Source organism: Myodes glareolus, chromosome X, assembly GCF_982192425.1.
Source record: "Myodes glareolus chromosome X, mMyoGla1.1, whole genome shotgun sequence".
NCBI lineage: Eukaryota > Metazoa > Chordata > Mammalia > Rodentia > Cricetidae > Myodes > Myodes glareolus.
Window position 1 is genome coordinate 45,271,220 of NC_142053.1, and position 24,806 is coordinate 45,296,025.

The 24,806-nt window shown below is 37.6% G+C and overlaps 1 protein-coding gene across 1 annotated transcript in view; it reads left to right on the forward strand.

Moving 5' to 3' along the window:
- The window catches only part of Ammecr1 (AMMECR nuclear protein 1), a 108,100-nt gene extending 85,665 nt beyond the window's left edge, over positions 1-22,435 (forward strand). The window contains exons 4-7 of the mRNA XM_087902490.1: positions 507-621; positions 13,988-14,078; positions 15,375-15,471; positions 18,083-22,435. Of these exons, the coding sequence (XP_087758616.1) occupies positions 507-621; positions 13,988-14,078; positions 15,375-15,471; positions 18,083-18,197 (418 nt within the window). The 3' untranslated portion in view covers positions 18,198-22,435. The remainder of the gene's footprint in view (positions 1-506; positions 622-13,987; positions 14,079-15,374; positions 15,472-18,082) is intronic.
- The last annotated feature ends 2,371 nt before the right edge of the window (positions 22,436-24,806 follow it).

Below are 24,806 nucleotides of genomic sequence, written 5' to 3' on the forward strand. Positions count from 1 at the left end.
TTTATTTCTTTGATGAAAAAAATTTATCTTTTTGAGTTATTGTTCTGTGGTAACTGTTGTAGCTTGGATTAACTTTTATATGTTTTCAATGTAATTGTATGTGTAAAAAGACAGCTTTGTGATCATGCATACATTTCCTCTTCTAGTCAGTGATTTTGAGGCCTTCTAGCATGTTTCCACTACTCTAGTTTTAGTCTCCTCAAATGTAAAATAAAGCATGTTCTGCTTTTACAAGTAACATGGAGAGACATCAAAACTTGCTTAGGAGAGTGAACATTCACTCTTTACAGTTGAAGTAGTCACAGGCTTGGCCAGTAAACAATCTATTTAATGACAAATAGTGATTTATAAAATCTCTAGGTTCCTAAAATACCTTGGATGATCCCTTGCACCTTTAATACATTTCTGATTCTTAATTATTTACCTATTTCAAATGATTGTCAGTGTTTGCACTTAGGAACCTTTACATCCAGTAATGCCTTTAATCTCTGCTCTGTCTTCAACAGTGCCCTTAAAGACAGCCGTTTTCCACCAATGACAAGGGATGAGCTGCCACGGCTTTTCTGCTCGGTGTCTCTGCTCACTAACTTTGAAGATGTCTGTGACTATTTGGACTGGGAGGTAAGATTATAATATACTTTACATGAAGGTAACTCCTGAGTAGACGTTACCAATTCAGTCCAGAATATAAGGCTTTCTGTCCATTCTAATACTGAAATAAAGCTCCCCCATTGAACAATGAGATACAAGTGAAGGGCTTATTTTTATGGCCAAATATTCTGTGGCATTAGATTCTCCAAACTGAATGTGGTGTTCTCTTTTATCTTCCTACCTCACCTAAGTACCCAATAAGGCTGTTAATAAGTAGTGAGAAAGACTGACTGAACTCTATTTCTGCCGTCTTTCCATTCCACTGCAGTATGCTGTGACCACCACTGAATGATTAGGCAGTCAGACAATACATGTCAGAAAGAAGCAATAAAAGAGTTAGCAAAATACACCATGTGGGGGGAAGGCAGTTTGTGACAGTGACAGAGGATTAGTAAACTAGAACTAAATAATGTGAGTTCATTCTTGATTACATTAATATACATACTTGAAATTACACTGAAAATACCGTTCTATCTAGAGTATGTCTTGCCTTGTTATTATCAGAGAAACCTATGTTAATTGTATTTTTCTGATTTACTATGTACAATTCAAAACTTGGGGTGATTTACTTTGGCACTTGAAATAGCTGAACAGAGGCCATGCCTGTATTCCTAAATACAGCTGTGTTATAGGCAATGTTTTGCATGTACAGAAATGTCAAGATAGGATTCCTACCGTGATGCAGAGAGAATCTTACATGCAGGATATGAAGAAACTAGTGGGAGAAGAAACAAGTGCCATTTGTTGATAAATAGCATTCTCTCACACACCACTTATAAACGGAATTACTGTATCCTTACAAGAGCTTTTCTTTCTGCTGCTGTTTTCGAAGAATCATTTCTATTGTTACTGAGACTGCCTTGTAACCAGATCATTGTCCTCATAGTTAACTGGAGTTGAATTTTAGTTTTGATTTTTCCATGATTGCTCATGAGACTCCAGATGGTTTACTCCACTGCAGTTCACTACTATGTGTACAAAGTAATATTCTGGGGATTCATCTCAGAAGATCTCTGATATGAATTATTTTTGTGACACCAGAGATACTTTATAACTTTTTGCATAGAAGAGGATGAAAGTGTCCTTTCTGAGTTTTGTGATAGGCTTTTTTGTGTTATCAGAATATGAAAGCATCTTATGACCTTTATAAAGGAAGAAATGAAATAATTTAATAACATTTATACTGGAAAATTTGAAAAGTGTCAACCCTTTTATAGCACTAAAATTTCCTTCTTTATTTTTTGTTACGTTTGACATTCCTATTTGATGGTCCCTCCCTTTTCCTTCCCTCCTTCTCTTCATTTCCTCTGTTGACGTTTTTGTTTGTTTGCCACCCTGTTGCCCAGGCTGCCCTTGAATGCAAGATCCTCTTACCCTCTGCTGGCTGAATAGCAGGATTGAATATGTGCTCCATTATACCAGGCATGTTTAGAGTGTTTTGTTTTTGTTTTTTTTGTTGTTGTTGTTGTTTTGAAGAGAAGTTTACCAGTATTATGGAGCTATCTCCCAGTAGTTTTTATTTAATGGCTCCAATTCATGTTCCCACTGATGAACACTTACTATGTTCAGTGGTTACTTTTACTGTTTTAGGACTGTTACTTTCTTTTCTCTAGCCAGAGTTTTAATTTTTGCTTTGTAGATTGAAGAATTTAATGTGTATAGTGGTGGCATGGGGAGTAAGAATGGGGGGAGGTCTCAGATCAAGGGGATGGTCAAGCTACAGACACCCTTTTAACCCTTACTTGCAGCCACTGAATTGAAAATACAATTTGAGAAGGTATAAACACATTCATTTTATTCATATGTACATATTGGGTAAATGTATATATGTTTCATGGGAAAGAAAAAATTGAAAAAAAGAAAAAAGTAACTGATGAATAGGCATGAATAAACAGAGTTAATAACATCCCCTTCAGTTCACATCAAGAGCACTCAATAGCAAAAATTCACCTTGCTGTTTGGCTTTGATGTTCATAAGATGTATCTGTTTTCTGCTAGGTGGATGGGAAGTATAGCACTTGAAATATTAGCACTATGTATTCTATCAAGTGCCACCTTCTGCCAGCTTGAATTTGTACAAGATTCCATATTCTTTTGACTTGGTATTTGGGAGCATAAATATTTGTCTTATTATGTAACATTCTCTTGTTGAATTAACACACAGGATTTTGTACTTTTAGTATATCAGCATTTGAAAGTGAATTACACACTGCTATAATGGCTGTGCCAGGAGGGAGAGACTGTCTCTTTCTGTTATCACTGTTTCAAATAAGACAGTTGAAACTTACAAGAAATACATCTCAGAGAAACAATTCTAATTTTAACTCTAAGAATGTGAGTTAGTTTTAAGTGCACTATTGTGGTTAAAAATAGAATGCTGTTCTTTTGGGAAGGATAGTTTAAAGGTTGACTTTGCTAATTATGAAAACCATTACAGCTTTAAACAATGTGTCAAAGTGGAAGTAAAAATATTTTTAATTATAGGCTGATACAGTTCCATTTCTAGATATATATACCCAAATTAATTTAAGAAAGATATTGAAACCAAAACTTAAATAAGAATTCTCATAGCAGTACTTTTCACAATAACCACAAAGTGAAAACCCAACTGTTTGTTACCAATAGTGTATCCATATCAGCCATAATCCATGATATAGCATGATGAACCTAGGAAGCATCATGCTACACGAAAGAAGCCAGACACGAAAGGCCATGCACTGTATGATTCCATTTATGTGCAATGTCCAGAATAGACAAACCTATAGGAAGTTTATGGATTAGTGGTTGTCAGAACTTGGGAAAAGGGTGAATGGGAAGTGACTGCTTAGTGGGTACAGCATCTCCATCAGCAGTGGGGAAGGAGTTCTCGAATCAGAGGTGGTTATATAAAAGGACAGATACATTTAATGTCACTGAATTGTGTGATTTAAAAATTATTAAAGGCTAAAACCAAAAAAGCCTACCAAAATGGTAAATTTTTACTTGTATTTTACCAAAATAAAAATAGTAAAATAAATTTTACAAATACACACATAGAGAATCTTTAGTAATTTTGACTTATTGAAGAAAACGCTAAAAAATTTAAAGTATAAAGAAATATAAGTCCCTTATAATCTCACCATTTGAATACATCAAGACCTTAGTAGCATCTGTGGGCTCTACAAGCACAGATCCAACAAACTGAAAGTGTTTGGAAAGCATACATCTTACCAAATGTGTACATTAGTCTTGTCACTGGACTTGAGTATCCTAAACTATGTTTCTTTACCTTCTTTGTGTAAATGTTTTTTGTACATTTGTGTAAATCTTTTTGTATATGCTTAGTCATATATATGATTATTATGTAAAAGAAAATTATAAAGATGACCTTATGGTTTATCCTTGTATATTAGTTAATTATATATTTTTAACCTTTCATTTTGAGAAATCAGACTATACTATGAAAGCTATAACCTTCTCTTTGAGAAGTTTTACATGGTCAAGTAATTAGAGCTTTTTCCCTTTTTGCTGTGTTTAATTTTAACATGGAATGCGAAGTTCTACATGTGCTTATGCCATAGGGGAAAACAAAGTTATTAAAGAATTATAAAGTTAAAACAATAAAAGAGTACATTTGATATAAGCAGAAGTTGGAATAGGGCAACTGATAAAGTATATTACTTCAGTAAAATCCCTTACTAAAGGGATCTCTTAAAGGTCTGAAAAGTGAGTAATTTGTGGAAAATATTCATAAACTGATGTGTTGTCATATCCACCTGCAATGCTAAAATGATTGTTAAATGAGGAAAATTCCTCCCTCAAGGAGAATTCTAACACAATCTCTCTTGTGTTTGAACGTAAAACTTACCACAACCACCGTTCTGTGTTCTTCCATTGACAGTGTTATGCTAATTCTAAATGACAGGATGATTGACAGACATGGCACTTTAGAAAGAAAGAAAACCTCACATCGCATGTCAGAATCTTCCAAAAGGACACAGTAGTACAGTCCCACTGTTTGGGAGTCATGTTTTCTTTTCAAACAATATGAAAGATTGTAAGACAAATGACAAGGGGCAGAGTGTGACGGGTTGAGGCTAGGTACAGTCGCCTCGGCACTCATTTTCAGGATATTAGAAATGAATAGCCTTCGTGTTTATAGAATTTGTATGGCATAGATGCTACCAATGATTTTGTTGGGATCTAATATAGCACATAACTGACAGAAGTCAAAATATTTTACTAAATTACAATCAGGCATCTTTTACTTCTGGGCTTTAGAAGGAAGACCATTTAAAGGCACGAAGAAGAAATGTTTTCTAACGTATCCGAAAGCAGAAGCTTAGATCATATTTACATAGATTAATGACACTTGCACAAACTTGAAGACTTTTTCTTCCTTATCTGGCTTCAAAGACTGCTTTCTGGGGGATTCATTTTTAGTACATCACACTGACATGGAATCATCCATCCCATGCTTAATGGGGCCGGCCAGCATGATTCTTGTGTGATTCAAAAATCTGTCCCTGGACTATTAAAGCTAGACCTCATGTCTCTAGTCCCACTCTGTCCCTAATAGAACAAAGCATCTGTCATTGTGTGTGAGCCTTGAGGACTCCTGCTACTCAGAGAGCTGTACTTCATTTTCAAAAGAACCTCTAATGCACACCTCTCAAGCAAGCACAGTTCCATTTCTGATGTGTCTGGTTGCAGTTAATAATAGGGCGCTTTTGTACCATCCTTCATGAGAATAAACAGATGAGATGAACAAATTGGCTACTGTCATTATCCCCCCCTAAATTTTAGAAGCTAATATTCTCTTTTTCACTCTCCTTCCCCCATAAAGGTTTCCAGTTTTTTTTTAGATCCTCTTAATGTACAGCTGAAAACAGAGTCCCCATTCATACACAGATGGCTAGCATGACTCACAAAGTCGCCAAGTGAAATGACTTCTAGTCGCATGTATACAGTCTGTTTTCCCTGTGATTATTTTTCCGCAACTATGATGTACATTATGTTCTGTTTTTCTTCTGCCTTCAAATTCCTGCCTTTATGAACACAAGACAAACAACAAAAAAAATCAGTCTACCTAGCTCTGGAAATTGTGCCTCATTGTTATTTTTAGAAGGACCTTAGATGGAGTAGAAGATGCCACTGTGGTTATGGGAATCCAGTCCTTGTCACGAAGCTCTGCTTTGAGCGTTGTTCTCAGTGCTGTGAAACATTGCTGTGCTTTGCTCTTACCGACTGTCTACAGAGGATTTGCTGGGTATCAACAAGTCCTCATGCAGAACAAGAAGCCTAAGGAGGAAGCAAGCAGTTAAAGCAACTTCTTAGAAAGGGATTTAGTCCATAAATATTTGCATTACTCATTTGGACCCTTAAAAATGGACAACAGAGTCCACTCGAGCTTGGGTCTCCCGCCTTCCTGTCTGTATTGTTTGGTGGAGGAAGTTTTTCTGTTTCCTGCCCTAGACTCCACACTGTCTTCCTTCTTGCCTGGAGGTTCAGTTACAGTTCTTTCATCTGTGGTTTGCATGTGTCCCAGCATTTCATTTTTTTCAAAGTGCTGAATTCTGAGAACAAGAAGACTTGGGTTATGTTCCTAGCTGCCCCTCCCCAGTTCTGTGACCTTTCTGAACCTCAATTTCTGTACTAGGAAGTTAAAAAGGTTGGACTAAGGTCCCTTTGACAGTATGGTTCTGTGGCAGGCTCCCCTCCACTTTTTTTTTTAATGGCTTCTGGTTCATTTTACATCCACAGAATGAATCAGCTATTTAGAAATCATAAAAAAAAGGAGTTCCCAAACTTTTGAAATGGTCATTGTCAATGTAAATGTTGGCCAAAACTTGTCAAAGAGTCCATTTTTTAAAATTATGCATTCTACATTTCATTTTCACAGAGAATTCTCTATGGTAACAAAATATTCTAAGCCATTAATGCCTCCATTTTATTACTGTGTCATTTCTTTAAGTCAGCATTTTATATTTAAATGGAAGTGAAACAGTCACATTAGGGAGAGATTATTCATTTTACAAGAGGCACTTTGCTTTGCAGAAAGATTAAGTGTAGTTTCTTTATGGTCTTCCTCATGATTTCAAGATTAATTCATTTTTATTAATCAACCTCCATGTAACTGTTTAGAAACAAGCCTCTTCCATAAACTGAGCTAACCCATCCTGAGCCACATACTCAGTGTACAGTTAGAACTGGGACACATTTTTCTTAATCTCTTACCAGTCAGAGATTTACTACAGAACATGTTTGACCAGAGACAACTGCCCCACCCCAGCCTTTGAAGAGTAAACTAAGTCATAGCTCTAGGTTTTGAAAAATACGCATAACTTCAGTTTCCTCATCTTAAAAGTCATCTCCTTTGTTATTTCCTCTTTTAAAAAATGGTAGGAATACATTTTTATAACTTTTGATGAAAAGCAGGCCTTTTATTTAAAGGTCACCTATGATGCCTGAACTTTGCATGGGAAACTTCAGTGTTCAATTTTTCTGAATACTTATTATAATTAGTCATAATATAGAGGTGTTTTTCCTGTAATTACACTCTGAACTGTCCCTTGTTCACTGTAAATCTTTGAGGAAGAACATTTTCTTTCATTGAAGCTTATTATAATTAGTCATAATATAGAGGTGTTTTTCCTGTAATTACACTCTGAACTGTCCCTTGTTCACTGTAAATCTTTGAGGAAGAACATTTTCTTTCATTGAAAATGATATATAAATATATTGGGCTTCATAGCTTTTTAATGTACCACTGCTTTATTTAAAATTTTAACTGATTCTTTAAAAGTTCATAGGGGTTATTGTTAGATAGTTCAGGTACATTAGAGTTCCACCCTATTAGGTAAAATAAATGCTATATCTGATTTTTGTTCATGAGTCTTTGTGACTAAATTGGCAGGCTTGTGTTCCTTATACCATGATGTCTAAATCTCCTACATGAATCAAAATTACTACAGAAGCTAAGAACTGGTCCTAAGAGACTGAATCAATTTATTGCTAAGCTAAGGTGACCAATTTATAAAGATTTTAGACCAGAGCAGCATGTATGCATTTTATTCAAGGGGACAGTTGCAGTTGTTACATAACGACAAAAAATAATCCATTAGCTGAGGTAGATGATGAAGGCAAGTTTTTATACACAATTATGTTAAAGATTATTAATGTCTAAGTGATAAATTTATAATCAGTTATCTCTTTTGATTTATATTCCTGGTTTTTTTTCTACAAAACATCTCAAGAGGTATTAAGAGAGTTCCAAGAACTGAGTGGGTAATAGATAAAGTAACATAAGATGTACTTCTGATTGGCCCAGTTTAGAAGAAAATTGTTTTTAGGTCACTAATTTACCTGTTAGTCATATTAGGGATTACGGAATAATCTACCACCTTTCCTCCATTATATTCTTCTAAAGAGAAGTTGCATGTGTGCTTCTCTTATTATTGAAAAAAATTCATGATTGCAGTTGTTACAATTTACAAATTAAAAGCTACTAAGGAACAAAAGCAAAGAAAAAATCCAAATTGCTGCAAGACTTTAAAATTTTGTAATTTAGGCAGATTATAGAGGGGTCCTGTTAACCAGATAGACACCTGCAGAACTCCAGAATTTCTACTTTGGTGGGCAGAGAGACGCAGCCAGCTACATGACTGAGAAGTTAAATGGAGGATCTAGAGAATATGCAGTCTAAATATTTTTTGGTACTACTGAGTTTGGGGGCAAACACTGAGTAGGGCCCATATAGATCAGTATTATCTTTTACAGTTAAAACCCTACCCAAAGAATTATTCCAGATTGCAGACTTGGAGTAAGTAGGCCTGGGTTTCAGGTATTGTCGTTGATGTTGAATTTCCTTTCACTAAGAAAAGTCACTATTGTGGTAGGTTGAGCTAGAGTGGGACAAAATTTGCTGTGATATGATGAGTCTGAGACGGTGATGTATAGCACCGTGGGTTTGTAGTATTTTCAGGGAAACAAAGCATTGAGTTTTTCCACCCAGAAGTAAGAGTCTGGGTCTGATCTGTGGACTGTCCTGTGCAGCACTTGTTTCTGGCCACAATATCCTAGGCTGCTTTCTGGATGCATATGTATGTCATCAGCAATGCAAGCCTTGAAAGAGCTGGGAGTGTGCCAGACATCCCTGTTCCTCTCATTAAGAACTGAGTCCTTTCATTTACTTCAATAGTACTGGTATATTAAGCCTAGCAGGTCAGTCTTTTGTGAATGGCCAGTAACTAGCTGTGTTGTTAATTACAAAGCATGTTTTGCCAAATGATTTCATCCAAAAAGGCATGCCGAACAACTTTTAATTTTCTGACCTCCTGCTATATATTTCTTTGTTATCCGAGGGGAACTCCCTGGAAAGGAGTATGGTGAGCCGTGGCCATACTGTTGAAAAAGCATGAGGCCCCGAAATGGGAATTAATGGAAGTGGCCCTGCCACTACTGGCTGGGATAAGATAATACCCGAGGAAACGGATTAATATTCTTGGCCAAAATATTATCAGGTGCAGAGTTAACTTCAAAGGTCAGGACTTTGGACATAATTGTAGACCCCAGTGGTCAAAGATTTCATGGAGCCTACTCAATGCAGAGCACATTTTATAGGCAATTATACTCTTAGCCAGATGCCTCTTTTTCTTCTTCATGTTTTAACCTATTCAGATTGTCTGCTCACTGATTAGGCTCGCCCATAAAAGCAGAAGCCTTTTGTTGTTCTGCTAGTGTATTATAAGACTAACACTTGCCTTACAGATAGATGAGGCTTTATTAAGCTTTGGCTATGCAGCTGTAGAGAACATAATATGGACCATGTATTATAATGGAGTGGGAGAGGGCACTTTTTTTTAATACTCTTACGTTGAGGGTCACCGCATTAGAGAATAATAATTTTAAGTGAAGCCACGTTTCTAACAAGGGGCCAGATAATGAGGATAAATGAAATCTGCAGACAGTCTCGGGGCTTCATTTCAGCCATTAGTTCTAATCTCTTCTACCAAACCTTTTACCGTGAAGCAAAATTGATTAATTTGCATGTATCTCTTCTCCCTGTACACACATGCTCACTGATAGAATGAACAAATAGAAAAATGGAGACGAAAGGAAAGATGATGGGGAGCTGAGGCCTGCTAGACTTGGGGACACATAATCCCCAAACTGGACAATCAAATAGGGAATAATCAAGATAATTTATTTGGAGGTTCAACATTAATCTTGATATGTAATTATTCTGAACAGTGTTTTAAAATGAAAGATTGTATATTATTAGTAAGAATTACTTGCTATGGAATGACTCTGAATAAATATGGCTTTCTTTTTAGCATGAAATAGAAATCTGTTGAACTGGTCATAATGTTTGCTCAGCACATATAGATACAGCTCTTTTTAACTCCATATCCTCTTATCTATAAGTCCTATATTTAATTTACTATAATTCTAGTTGATTTATGGCTCTACTTAGCAAAAGTACAGTCTCGACTAAACCAATATTATAGCAGCAGTGGACCCTGAAAACATTTTTTTCTCAGACATTCTAATCATTTTGAAACTGACCTGCAGAGTCCCTTGAAACTAGATTTGTAAGTCTCCAGGTTTTGCCTACTTGGCTGTATTTTTGGAGAGTGGCACAGTTAGTTAGGGAAATATTTCTGATTGTCATTCTGTTCCTAGATACTTTGTCTTTTTCCATTCTAAGACAGGTTCTAAGATAGTTTTAGAGCAGACTTACTTCATGGAATCCCAGTTCTCTATGTAACTGTTCCCATATCTCATTGATAACTTCAACAGTAGCTGTTATGAAACAACCCAGCAAAAACAATTTAAGGCAGAAAGCATTTATTTTGACTTTACAGTTCCGTGGTGAATACAGTCCATTGTAGTGAGGAAGGCAGGGTGGCAGGAGGGTGAGGCTAGCACCTCACAATGCATCAGTAGTTCAGAAACAGGCAAAGAGGGAACAAGAAGTGGAGCCAAGCTATAAAACCTTACCACCTCACCACCGCTGCCTGAATTACTTATTCCAGCAAGACTTCACCTTCTAAAGGTCACTAGCTGGAGCCCAAGTGTCCATGCACAGGAGTTTTTGGAGGACTTTTTGTATTGAAACTATAGCATCATTCATTTTGGTGAATAAGACAGTTTGCAAAGCCAGGGATTTCTATGGGCTGATCAGAATTGATTTCCACTCTCCTGAGTTGATTGTTCAATATAATTATTTGTTGGCATTCATGGGTCCAAGCACAAGTAGTACTTAACAAGTACCAAATAAAGCATTATTCCCATTTTCCCGATTCTGCTAGTTGAAAAATGAGTCATCCTAGTTTGGGCTTTCTGGCTGTGTGGAATAACTTTCTGACCTATGAAAAATGTTGCTTCTCTTTGAACTATGTGTGAGGCCCCCGGCGGTAGGACCAGGATCTATCCCTTAACTGCACAATGAGAGTCAGGCAAGGATCAGTGATAATTAACTGTCTCAGAGAGAGGGTAGGGATGAAAACATTATCAGAATCGCAGGGCTGTTCACAGGCCAGCAAATATGGTTTGGAAAAGGAACAACTACTGGAGGTGAGCTACCTTATTGGAGCCCATTCCCCATGGTGGGATGCCATGCTCAGCCTTAATGCAGTGGGGAGGGACTTGGTCCTGCCCCAACTTAATGTGCCAGGCTTTGTTGACTCCCCATAGGAGCCTTACCCTTTGGGAGGTGTAGATGGGGGTGGGCTGGAGAGAGGGGAGGGGGCAGTGGGAGGGAGAACTGTGGATGAAATGTAAAATGAAATTTTAAAAAACTAAAAGAAAAAAACACGTTGCTTCTCACAAAGCATTTACTTTAAAATGACCACATTTTTAGAAACTTTCAGTTGTTCAAATCATAGGAACTGAGAAAAATAAGTGGCTTTTTTAAAATCAGATTTGTTGCCTGGGTCTTCTCACAATATAAAACTAAATAAACAATCCTGCTGGTGAGTAATTTTTATTTTATTCAGCATGTTCTTCAGTTTTGATCTCAGATATACAAGTTTTTCAAGAAACAATTTATATACTATGCAATTAGTCTTAGCCTCTTTTAATTATTAAATTACTAGGATTTAAAATGTCAGATTCTCATTGAAGAGAATGTGTTCCTATAAAGAAAAGATTTTTATGTCTAAACCAGCTTTCCATCTAGTTAATTATTCCCCCCCCCCATATGTAGGCACAGAGCTTGTAGTTTGCCAGAGCTTTCCTGGTTAGTAGAGATTATTCAGGTTAGATAAGATAAAAATAACCTCCAGTAGTTGCTCCTTTTCCAAACCATACTTGCTGAACTGTGAACAGCCCTGCGATTCAGATGTTTTCATTCCCGCCCTCTCTGCGAGACAGTTAAATATCACTGATCCTTGCCTGACTCTCATCGTGCAGATAAGGAACTGTCTCAGAGTTGTGACTAGACATCTTAATAACACCAAAATTATTTTCAATTTTAACATGACAGAATTTTTGATAAATAGAGGTAACGATTCAAAATTCACTGCAGTGAATAATAGAGCATAAATTACCTGTGCTGTGTATTTTAAAGAAACAAATTATAAAGCATCTGATATTGTCAAAGAATAAACTTTTGGAGTCGCTGATCAGGAAGTTAGTATAAAGTATCAGATTTGTCATTGCCTCAATGCTGTGTCATACTTTGGGGTGACTGCTAGATGCCCTTCATCCTGGAAATATTTGATAACTACACACTGGCATTTCTGCCCAGCTGTCCACGGTCACATCCCACAGGATCTGATAGGCCTTACTGTGATGGCTTTTAAACAGCCATCCTGGCTGCATTTTTAGCAAGAGGAGATTCGTGGGAATAGTGGTATATAATAGATAGAATAGCCACAAGGACATGCTATAATAATAATAATAATAATAATAATAATAATAATAAACAGTAATTGCTCCAAAGATCTGCTAGGCTTAAGTGGTACATATATGAAGATAGGATGACATCTATTTCCCAAGGGACATTTCATTCCCTGAAAAACTAGAAAACTCTGCCAAAGGGCAGAAACAGCACAAGAGCTTCTTACATGTGTACACATATGGAAACATGTGACTCTGCCCTCACTCATCTGATCTAAGAAGAAGCCTCAGTCTGGGAATAGAGTGGATCTGCCTTTACATCTGCCCTCTAGTGTGTCAGCGTCCTTATAGTATGTGCTTAGGCACTCTTGATCTGAGGCACATGGAGATGGCGAGAATACAACAGGATGGTCATGCTTTAAACGTTACATTTTTCTTATCAGTGTTTTTAAAGGGGTTAAGAACTTTGAATAGTTTCTCTTCAGCTTTGTATGCAGCTTTTTCTATGAGGGGAAAGGACCACTTCCTTTTGATTATATGCTAATCAAAGGGAAAGCACATTGGTTTTGCTTCAAACCAAAACAAAACAAAACATTACCAACAGATCTTCCTACAGTCAATAGACTTCTCTTTTCGGGTATCACTAAGTTTATTTCACACTTCAAAACGTTACAGTAGTTTCTGGGCTAGGATAATAAACTACACAAATGCCCTCTCCTGAGGTAATTTGAAGTCTTTATTGCTGTTAAATTGAAACATTATAAAATGTACAGTCGGATTGTTTTCCTTTCTTTTTTTGTCTTTTCTTTGAATCAGGGTCTTACTATATAGTCCAAGCTGCCCTGGAGCTCACTGTGTAGTGCAGGTTGACTTCAAATATATGATCATCCTGTCTTGCCTTCCAGCCTGTCTTGCACCACCCAGCCCAGCCTGTTTTTCCAGACTTATGAGATGGTGTTGGTTTGTCTACATAGGAGTTAAGGTTTTAAAGGAACTAAAACTTGTGAGGGTATCAGTACAGGAAGTTTGGAGAAACAGCCTGAAGTTGTGAGTGTGACTGCATGGGTTTTTGCTATCTCTTTGAAGTCAGTTTCTTATTCCAGGTTGGGAATTGTGGCAGGATTCTTGCCATCAACTATCCTCCTCTATGCATGTAGTTTGTTTCAGATTCTAAACAAAATAGCATAGCCTGGCATATGTAGGACATATACAAGTCAGCATCTTTTTTTAGTCTCTATGGATAAAATACTGGCCTTCCAATCCAAAAATCATTGTGTTGGAAAACAGAAAACTACATACTTCTGAAAACAAGGGGAACAAATTGGGGACTTAGCTCAGTGGTACAGTACTTGTCTAGCAAGCACAAGTTCTTGGGTTTGGTCCTCAGCTCTGGGAAAAATAAAAATAAATAAAAACAAAGGTGGGGAAGAATTGCATTGAAAGTTAAATGATAACCTTTTCTTTCTGCTTCTATGAAGAAGTCTGTACTAATAAAACTGCCAATTTCTTTCAGGTGGGTGTACATGGCATTAGAATAGAATTCATCAATGAAAAAGGATCAAAACGCACCGCCACCTACCTACCGGAGGTTGCAAAGGAGCAAGGTCATTGTTGTACTTTATTTCATATGATCTAGTGACAATTTTAAGCTGAAGTATAGTAGCCGACCTCGCAGTTATGTCCGCTAATTGATCAACGTCACATTATAATAAGTGACCCTTTCATCGCTGCCACTGCAATGTCTGGTTCAAATCGGTGAATCACTCACACAGAATCTGCATCTCTGCCGTGACATTTGACAGCATATACTCATAAACCCATACTTTGAAAGTAGCACCAATTTATAAAAGTTGGGGTTTATTTTAAGCAACAGTTTGTTACTGCTTTGGAAGACAATTTTCCCCTGCATCAGTGTGCGGTAATTAGCATGGTGCATGAAGAGACCTTGGGCTTAGAGATAGGCATGTCTCATTGTCAGCGTTACTTATTGTCAGTATCTAACCATTCTTCTTAGGTAATTGCTATTATTCATTCTGCTCATATTGAAACTGTAAGTTTCCCATTAAGATTGGGAGCATTGTGAATCCACGAAGCAACACTTTATGTTTAGTCTATACTTTATGATCGATAACAATTTTCTTATTTCACAGATATGCCACACACCTTTATGAACCAATATGGTGACTCCATGCAACTTTGCTCTAACTTTGTCCTTTCAAGCCACTAGTCACACATTAGTTCAAATGAATGCTTTTTAAGATTCTGTAGAGCTTATCTTTTCAGAAAGCATTTGAAATGTGCTTTCCCTGTGTATGCTCACAAATATGGAAGGTATAACAACAAATTTTAATGTGCTAATCCTCAAATGAGATGTTAATCTTTACGGCAGTTATGTGAAGATTTATTTGGATTGCTTTAGAAAATATCTTAATACTGCAGGATCATTGACTTCATAAGGATATCAGAATAATATTCATATCAGAAACAATAAAATACCCTTGAATATTTCACACATATTTAGATTATTGAGCATAGAAGATGCCATTAAGACCGGCAGTCACCATGAAATAGTTATGGGATCCCCAAATACTAGTGAGTTAACACAAGTCATGTTTTATTTATTTAGGCTTTCCCTCCTTTTTGAAGGTATAACTATTAGAGAAGAGTACATTTGGTACAGAGACATGACTGAACAGTTCCTTAGACAATTTATGGCATGTGGTGATGAACCTGTTTCTGTACAAGATAAAATCTTAGCTCTTCTCTGTGACTTTTTTTTAGGACCAAAGGAGTTGACAGCCACAGTGATAGCTGACTGCTACAAAGTTATTTTTGTACTTAACCAAAGGTGCTTTGTGATACATGCTTGACTGATATTTTGTCTTATTGCCTCTCCACAGGATGGGACCATATTCAGACCATAGACTCCTTACTGAGGAAAGGAGGCTACAAAGCTCCGATTACTAATGAATTCAGGAAAACCATAAAGCTGACCAGGTACCATGGCATTTTATAGTATAAGACTAACCAGTACACTTCTAAGTGTATGCGTATAATGCTTTGATTGCTTCAGTCTCTTGAACTACACTGCTTCTCTTGTCTAAAATAGTGGAAACAAATGGCAGGGCCATCCTGAGAGTAGATAGAATGAAACTCTGCTTGGCAGTAAATACTGTATGATATATGAGCCCATCCTTTCTATCTTTAGCTCCGTGTGATTATTCTGGCTTTTTACAACTAACCCCCTGAGATTTTAAACTACCTTATTGAAGAAAGTACCAGAATTAGCTATTCACTAGCTTTTGACATGGCCTCGCAGAACCCCAGGATTCTGATAAGCAGTCCTAAAATTTAAATTTAACCTTAGAATGTTGGCAGTGATGGGAGTCTACTATGAAAGCTTATTGAAAAACACAATTGAGCTGAACTTGAATGCTAAATAAATTTCATCATGGAATAATAGGGATACTTAAGAAAGAAAGTATCGAACATTTTAGGAAAATGGGTTACTGTTTTTACTTATTTCAATTCCAGAAAATTGCATTTCATGCCTGTGGTTTAAAAATGGATTGTTCTCAGCTCTGCATAGTTATAAATTTGAAAATGCCCCCTTTTCTGTTCTCCCCTAGTTTATAGTTTGAAGAGAATAGAAGGGCATGGATAAAAATAATTACTATTACAAGGCAGAGTGTTATGGATGTGTAGGATCATAATGCTGGGAAAGAGGAACTCCAGGAAGTCAGTGGGCGACAGAAGACTCCAAAGAGGAGGTGGATTTAGGGCTGGGCTTGAAAAATGGGTAGACTGTATGACAGGCAGAAAGTGAGGGAGGAAAGGGATTCCCTGAAGATGTGTTATGAATCAAAGCATGTGTGGTGAAGTAGAAAGCCAGTTTTAAGAAATGCAAAGCACTATGATTTGGCTGGTCTTTCATTGCATATAGGACATGTCATTAAAGGAAAATGTGGCCCAGAAAGTAAATGGAGTCAGATCATGCAAGACTTGGTATTCCACACTAAGAAATTTGGACCTGATTCTACAGACATTTGATAGCCATTATAGGGTTTTAAAAAATATACTCCAGGCCAGGTATTGTGGCACAAACCTTTAATCCCAGCCTTCAGGAAGCAGAGGCAGGTGGATCTCTGTGATTTCAAGGCCAGCTTGGTCTACATAGTCGGTTCCAAGACATCCAGGGCAATGTAGAAAGATTCTGTCTAAAAATGTCAACTTGGGAAGTATAGGATTGGAACAGACAGGTAAATGATATAAGAAACCTGTTATCTAAGAATGTGTGCAGCAGTCTAAACAAAATACAGTGTGGGTCTTTAACTAGAGCTGCGGCAGCAGGATAGGGAAGCTGGGAGAAGCATATTGTGAAAGAAGTGAAGCACTTGACTATCACTTAGACATGAAGAAGGCAAGATAAAAAGGACCAAGGCCATTCCTTGAAAAAACATATAGGAACCATGAGAGAAGACTTAGGTTTATGTTTCAGTCCTGGATTTGAATTGTGTCTGCATAGAACTGTCTAACATGACACTGAAAATGTATATGTGTAAAGTTCATGATACAGCTGATATCTTGGAATAGTCTATGAGAAGTTCCAAGTTGAAACTCTTAAGGATCTGGTGTACCGAGGAGGGCAGAGTGTAAAATCTAAACAGCGAATATATGAACTTAGGAAAATTCTACAACGTAGGAGTAAGAGCAACTGTCAAAGAGATAAGCCATTTGAGAATCTGGAACAAAACCAGGGACAGGTGGGGGTGTGTAAACCATGAGACTACAGAGCAAGTAGTAAGTGGGACCATCATGGAAAGGTCCAACAGAATCCAAAGAAGCCTGTGACAGCCATGAACAGTGGCAGAACCAAGAACGCTGGTCAGTGGATTGAGTAAGAAGGAGACCGAAGGGAGAAACTGCTTCTCCTTGAAAAGTAAGGCAGTGGAAAGATAACAAGATATAAGCAAAGAGGAGGGTTCCCGTGCCAATCGGTTGTAACATAGTGTCAAAAGCCAAGAAGTGTGGACACAGAAAGGAATGGTAAGGGAGGAAAAGATGGAAGGTCTCTGAAGAAAAATAGCCCAGTGAATGAGATGTATATATGATCAGATAGATATGATGACAAAAAAGATCAGCTCTCTCCATTTCTTCTTGCTTCAAATTGGGTGAAAGGGAATGCACTTTAAACAAGTACAAGAACAGAAAGAGCACTGGACTCAGAGTTTGGATTCCTGTGTTCTTTTTTGTTGTTGTTTGTTTGTTTGTTTTTGTTTATTCGAGACCGGGTTTCTCTGTAGCTTTGGAGCCTGTCCTGGAACTAGCTCATGTAGACCAGGCTGGCCTTAAACTCACCAAGATGCACCTACCTCTGCCTCCCAAGTGCTGGGATTAAAGGCGTGGGCCACCACTGCTTGGCTGGATTCCTGTGTTCTGATCTCAGCTTTGCTACTTACCAACATTGTGACCTTGAGCAAGTAACTGCTTCTCTGAGGGCTTTTTGTTTCTTACTACATAAAATGATCACTTAGGGACCTCCTAGCTCGACAATAGCATATCATCTGTTTCTTGATATTAACTTTTCTCTTCCCTGACTCTCTTTTAGGTACCGTAGTGAAAAGATGACCTTGAGTTATGCTGAATACCTTGCTCATCGCCAGCATCATCACTTCCAAAATGGCATCGGGCATCCCCTTCCGCCATACAACCATTATTCCTGACACTGAGCCGCACAACCAGTCCCTGGGCCTCTCTGCAGACCTCTTTCCAGGAGACCCTACACCTTCTTGGTCTAGCTATCTCTTTTACTGTACCATTTTATGATGATAGTTTCCGTTGCCATGGTGAAGTTTCAACATTGTCAGTTAAGACCATCATGGTAACGGGTAGGAAAATGGCATTTGTTAAGAAGATCTTGTTACTATTTTAGATCATTGATTTTTTTTTTCTATTTTTTTTTGCAGCACATACAGCTTTTGGAGTTTCTTTCCTTACAATATTAGGTATATTTTTGCTTTGCTGTGTCAGTCAGGTTTCTGTCTTTCTATCCCTTTTCTTTTTCTTCTTCCTCCTTCCTTCTTTTAACTGTGGATGGAAGAAAGTACGCAGTTTTTGAGGATTTATTAGGTTTGTCTTTAGTATTCCTCAGTAAGATAGTCATTTTTTGATAGCTGAGTTGGGGATTAATTCATGACAAATTCAGGTATTTGTATATTACTCTTGAATTTGCCTGAAATTCTCTTTGCTATGACAGCTTTGTATTTGGGTCAAGTACATGTTTTTCCCATGGTTAAAGCAAGTAAGCTTTAGTTTAAGTAATGAACATTCAAAGGTCCATGATAGGGCTTGTCACAGAGAGCCTTCTGTGCTGGTCATCGTAGGAGAGACAGCCTCAAGTTAGAGAACCAATTTACAATCTAAAACACTGTTTTAGAAAAGCATAAGCTGCCTTTCAAATGGGATGTAGAAATCATTTTGAAAGGCAGCAAATATTAGGAAGAGATCAGATGCAGAATTTAGTGCCTTTGAGAAGACTATAATTAAGTCAAATTAAGAGGGGTTTTTAAAAAGGCAATTTAGAGAAATATTCTTGTAAAATTTTATTGTTTCTATATAAGAAACAACAGATTACACAAATTCCTTACTCCAAAGTATTTTTTTAGCTGAAAAATTATTTTGAGCGAGTAACCAAAAAAGACATTTGTCTATTTTGTATTAATTTAAATTTGTTAGCTTTAGGTTTCAACAAGTCATAATTGATCAGAGACAACTTTAGCTACTATCTAAGACATGATAAAGATAATCTAGTGAAAGGAAATTTCATCCATGCTATGATTCCGAATTGTCTGAGTTTCCGAGATTTGATAAAGAGCTTGAATCTCTTTCTGCACTACATACTTTTAATAGAAACACATTTCTATGTTGACAGATATGATGTTGGACCTGTGAAAATGGCACTCAGATATTTTAATTAGAGCCCAGTTCATTTGCAGGGCTATTCTTCCCATGACACAATCAAAGAGAACTTACTGATGTCAACGGGAAGCCTTTATCTTTATGCCCAGGAAAACCCACAGATGATTCTGGCAGAAGATGACCTTTGTTTTATGGTAATATATATATAGGTATATCTAGATATATATATATACATATATATATTTGGGAAAATATATAATGTTTTCAAACAAAGTCAATATAACAAGTGGTAAGTGAAATTATGCTGCAGAATGTATACTATAAAACTATGACATGCCGCTGATTATTGAAATGGTCAAGCTTAGACATTTAATCGCTGTGATAAATGACAGACTGGTAGTTCAGAAAATCCTTTTCTAGTTTGTAAGACATTTGGCTGAAATTGTCTGCTTGCCACCAGAGCAAAGCACAGCTTGTTTTTGATGAGAGTTCTTTGAAGTTTGGTATTCCTTCATCCACAGCATCCATTGTTGAAGTAACCATTTTCAGTTATAATGCCTTAACTAAGAAACCAGTTGCTAGCCCGAAAGGCAATCTCGGTAGCCAGTTCCATTGAATGCAGAGATTTGTCAGAAAAACATAAGCTTCTGGACTTTAGAATGGGCTTTGAAGTCCTGTTGTTTCTGCTTAAAAGCATGTTGGGATAGATTAGTCTTTCAGTATAAAAGCAAGAGGCTACCTGACATTTTCTTGCCCTTATAGGGAAAGTGAGCACAAGCTAAATGGCATTGTCTGCTGCAAAAAAATAAAATAAAAAAGAAGGAAGAAAATTGAAGAGAGACAGAATAGACCAATATTGTTGTGAAATCCATCTTATCCATCATCTCATCATTTCAATAGCTCCTCGTCCCGGGTGAGCTTACAGCTAGTTTTTTTTCTGTTGCTGTTATTGTTTTTAAAGAAAAGATCTATCACATACATATATGCATGTATGTGTACATATACTTACACATGTATACATGCATATCTGTGTATGTATTTAACGGTGCTAATCAATCTTGAGCAGGTCACGTGACTGGTCATGCGGACTCTAAAAATCATATCAGATTTTTTTAAATCCTTGATATATGCAGATGTTATACAGATTTTCTTACCAGTATAATAATGTTATACTGAAGAATAACCATCCTGCAGGCTTCAGAGGACGAGGTCAGCAATATTTCCCACCATGGCTTGGGGGAAAAGGATAGTTTTGTCTCCTTTTGTATTCAAGTTGATACACAGTGCATTTTTGTGTCTAAGTAGCTGTTGACTAAGAGTTTGTAGTGTAAAGGGTGTTATACAAGCTGTAATGGTGTGCTTCAAACAAACAAAGGCCCTTTCACTTCTGTTGTATATTACAAAGCTGTTAAATATGTGGTTTGAAATAACTTTGAACATGTGGAAATATGTAGCATGTGTCTTTAACTCAGACAAAGATTCTAATTGCACAAGCTGTGTTCTAGCCAGTTGTGGTTTATTTGTCCAGAAACACAAATGTGAATTGCACTCTTTATCACCAGAATATTGTATAAGTTCCGTGATCTTTAAACAGCTCAGAAGTAATACTTGAACTTCATTTGAATAGCACAAAGTTTACAGAGCCCCTTTTAAATGTTAATTAGTTCCAGTTAAGTTTTCCTTTTTTTCTTCTTGGTTTTGTTTTGTTTTTGTTTTTTAAATGCAACTGGGTATTTTCTTGGAAAACAGTGTGTATTTTACTTTGGTATGTAGCAAAAGGCTTCCACTTCTGGAAAGTTCTGTTGTTCTTAAACAAGGTCAGCTAGGTACCAGATTCTAAAAGAACAATTGCCCCCCCCTCAAGTGGCCTTCTGATTGCACGAATGTGCTACTACCCTTTCTAATCACCCCCACCCAGAGGAGGTCAGTGAAAGTGATGGAGGAAGTGCAAGGCTTGCTTTCCCCCCACTCCCACCCCCACACCTGGATGTCCAGTCCAATACAAATGGTTCCATTGCACACATAGCACACCGGAAGTTTGATTACTGGCCTCTTTTCCTGTCTTCAAATGTGCAAGAATTCAAAACTGTCATCTGGAATAGGTTCCATCTTTTCTGTGTTGTAGATCAAACCAAAGAAGCCCCCAGCCATGCCCAAATGCTGCTCCAAAAGCCTGCCTTCCAGTCCTTACAAAAACCTTGCAGGATTACATGTGTTAACTTTTTTATTTTTGTACAGTTTCTAAGTGATTTTTTGCTAGTGATGTTAAACTGAATTAAGTTTATTTGAGGAGTGTGAGCACCTCCTCCATTTAAATAAACTGGTGACTTTCCTTTTATTTTTTACAAGTGGAAACCCATTGTGTGCCTCTCGATTTAAGGGTTTCTGATTACATTATTCTTAAGACCAGCATTGATCCTTTATATACAAAGATATGTTTTCCTTGTTTTTTATTACTGTTTCAGAAGAAAATGAACCTTTTATTTTGCTCCAGACCCAGTAACTGCGCTGATAAATAGACGCACTGAGAAAAACAAAACAAAAGAAACAAACAAAAAAATACTTTTATAACCACCTCTGACTGCTTTTGTATATCAAAGTTGATTACTTTTGAGATATTTGGATCTAGTTTCTAAGTTATTTTAGTGTTTTATATGTTCCCCAAAATTACTTTGAATCGGTCACCAGCATAAAGAGTTTTTGGTGATGCAATGGTGAGATATAACGAGCAAAAAGCTACCTGGAGTAGCTTTTCCTTTCCTTCTTAGGAACCTGGTGTTTGATTACAGTGAGACGTCACAGACTCCCTGAAACCCCTTCATTATAACTAGGTCCTCCCTCCCACGTTGAATTGCTTACTAGTTTGAGGAAGCTATTGGAAGTGGGCATTTTATATGACCTGTATGGCTTTAAAAATGAAGAAAAAAATATGAAAAGGTTTATGTGGGTCTGTACGGTATGGCTGTGGAAAGATATTGTAGTGGTTTTGACACTATTGTTATTACCTTTAAAATCATTTACCCAATAAAATGTTAAAACTGAATCTTTGATTTGGATTGATTAATTTATTTAACCTGCCTCATGATGGGATTTTAGGGTCATGGTACTTCTGTATTTAAAAGACAGGGTCTCCTGTGCCTTAGGCTAGCCTCAAAGTCACGTTGTAGTTGAGGGTGATTGTTCACAAGCTGTAGAAGACATTGCTAAATTATGGGGGGAAACACCTGATTAAGTGCAAACTGTTTCTTTTGACGTCAGGCTTTGCCCATCTTCACGGTATAGGTGGCAACCCAAAGGCTGTACACAGTGGGCATGCTACACACCAAAACTGACCACCACGTACATTGCCAGCTCCAGAGTGGCTTCCAGCTTGAGGAAAATGCCTGGGTTTGGGGGTAGGGCAACTGGTGCCACAACTTTCAAGAATCTTGCATCAGGAAAGGGAGACACTGGCGGTGTGATTTCTGGCAGCTGCTGCCCTGTGTCTCCTTTCTATGGGAAGGCTACTAACCAGATTGTTGACATACCTCTGGCTCCTTATCAGTCATTTGCTGTCTCACTTTCCTCTTGCACACTTCCACCTTAGTTGCTACGTGAATATAAACAGAACCATTTTCAGTTACATTGCCCCAAAGCCCTAGTGCCATGTGAATTTTATAACGTGTGCTTATGGCAATCATGGTAGCTAAAATCAGCCATCTCAGGCCCTAAAGAACTATTGTGGTTTGGGCTAGTATTCTATTAAGGCAGTCATGTTCTGCTTGTGGTTTATTCATTTTCATCATTTGTATTTAATGGGACATTAAGATTTCTTAATCATCTAGGCCATATTAATAGTTTCAGGTAGAATAAAGTACTATAATGGGCCCACAGCATTCTTTTTGTGGCATTAGTGGTGAACTCAATGGCCAGGACAGATTTCAGCATCGCTAACCACATTCTGCCTCCCTCAATTCTTCCCCAAATCTCAGTATTCCTGCTTTAGATTTCATGCCCCACTGGGAACCTTTTAAATAGCTCTGCTACTTCAGAAGGCAAGTGGAGCTTTGTAGATTAGGCACCTCCTCTCTGTTCATGGGACACCATCATCACCATGGGATCCTGTCACTGTGAGCTAGGGTGGGGAGGGAAGCACCTCTGGCTCTGAGCTGCAAGCTGGGGGAGCTGGGAAATAAATGACTGCTCATCCAACATAGCTTCTGCTTTCTTTGGCTCTGCCTTTGTGTGCTGAAACCAGTGTTGATTTGGAACAGTTGAACTCTTGGTAACTGCCCATCGGTGTTTGCACAGGCTTTTCAGTTTCAAGAGGGAAAGCTAAATGGGAGACTGCAGCTAAGCCAGCCCTTGTTAGACTCTTTTTTGTTTGTTTGGTTGGTTTTGGTTTGGGGGAGTTGGGTTTTTTTCTTTTTTGGCAACTGTATTGAAAGGCCTTCCCTCCATACCTGCAGCCCCCTAATTTCCAGATCCCAAGCCTGATGGAAGAAATCTCTCAAGAAATGGAAGGAATTATCTTAAGTACCATTTAGAAACCAGGCTACTTTTGCTAAAACCTTAGATGCTATCTCTTTAAAAATGATCCTTTAAGAGTGGAAATATGGCTCTATTATAGAGTCCTTGTCTAATGTGCCTGAGGCCCTGGATTTAATCCCTATCACCAGCAAGAAAAATGGCCCTTCCTGTGACAGTATATAGATTTTATTTGTAGGGGGAAACATACCAAGTCCTTGAATAAATGCCTAGTACTACCTATAATATAGCATCATTTATAAATTAGGACCCATAAAAGATTAATAAGAATAGGTGCAAAAGCATGCTGTAATACAAGACATGGGCATCACTCGTCTTGAATTCGTGACTATTATTAAGTCAAATAAGGGTTCTGTGAACCCAAATATGACAATACTGCATGGTTAGTCTGGTAATAAGATGCCTGCTAAGTGGCTAACAGGTAGGTGTGTGTAATATGTGTGTTATATATATATATATATATATATATATATATATACATATATATATATACATATATATATATATGTATGTATATATTGTGTGTATGTATGATATAGTGGACAAAGACTCATCCTGAACAAGAGATAGTGGGACAGGGTGAGATTTCCTCATTTTGCCTCGAACACAATGCAATTGAAAACACAAATACTGCTTTCGCCCTGGATTTGGTGGCCAACCCTCTGGAACTGGTACCCAGCCATGTGGCTATCTCAGACCCAAGTGCAGATTGAAAAGAAACTAGTGAGCTGAATCCCATGAAGCTGGTTCCAAGGGGGTGATGCCTCCAAGGTGAAGTAGTCTCACATACAGTGACCAGGCCTGCCTGTGTCCACCTTAGGATTAGGGGTGGCATAGCAGACTCATTTTCACTTTGTTGCTGAGCTAGGTGCTGAAGTCCCATTTTC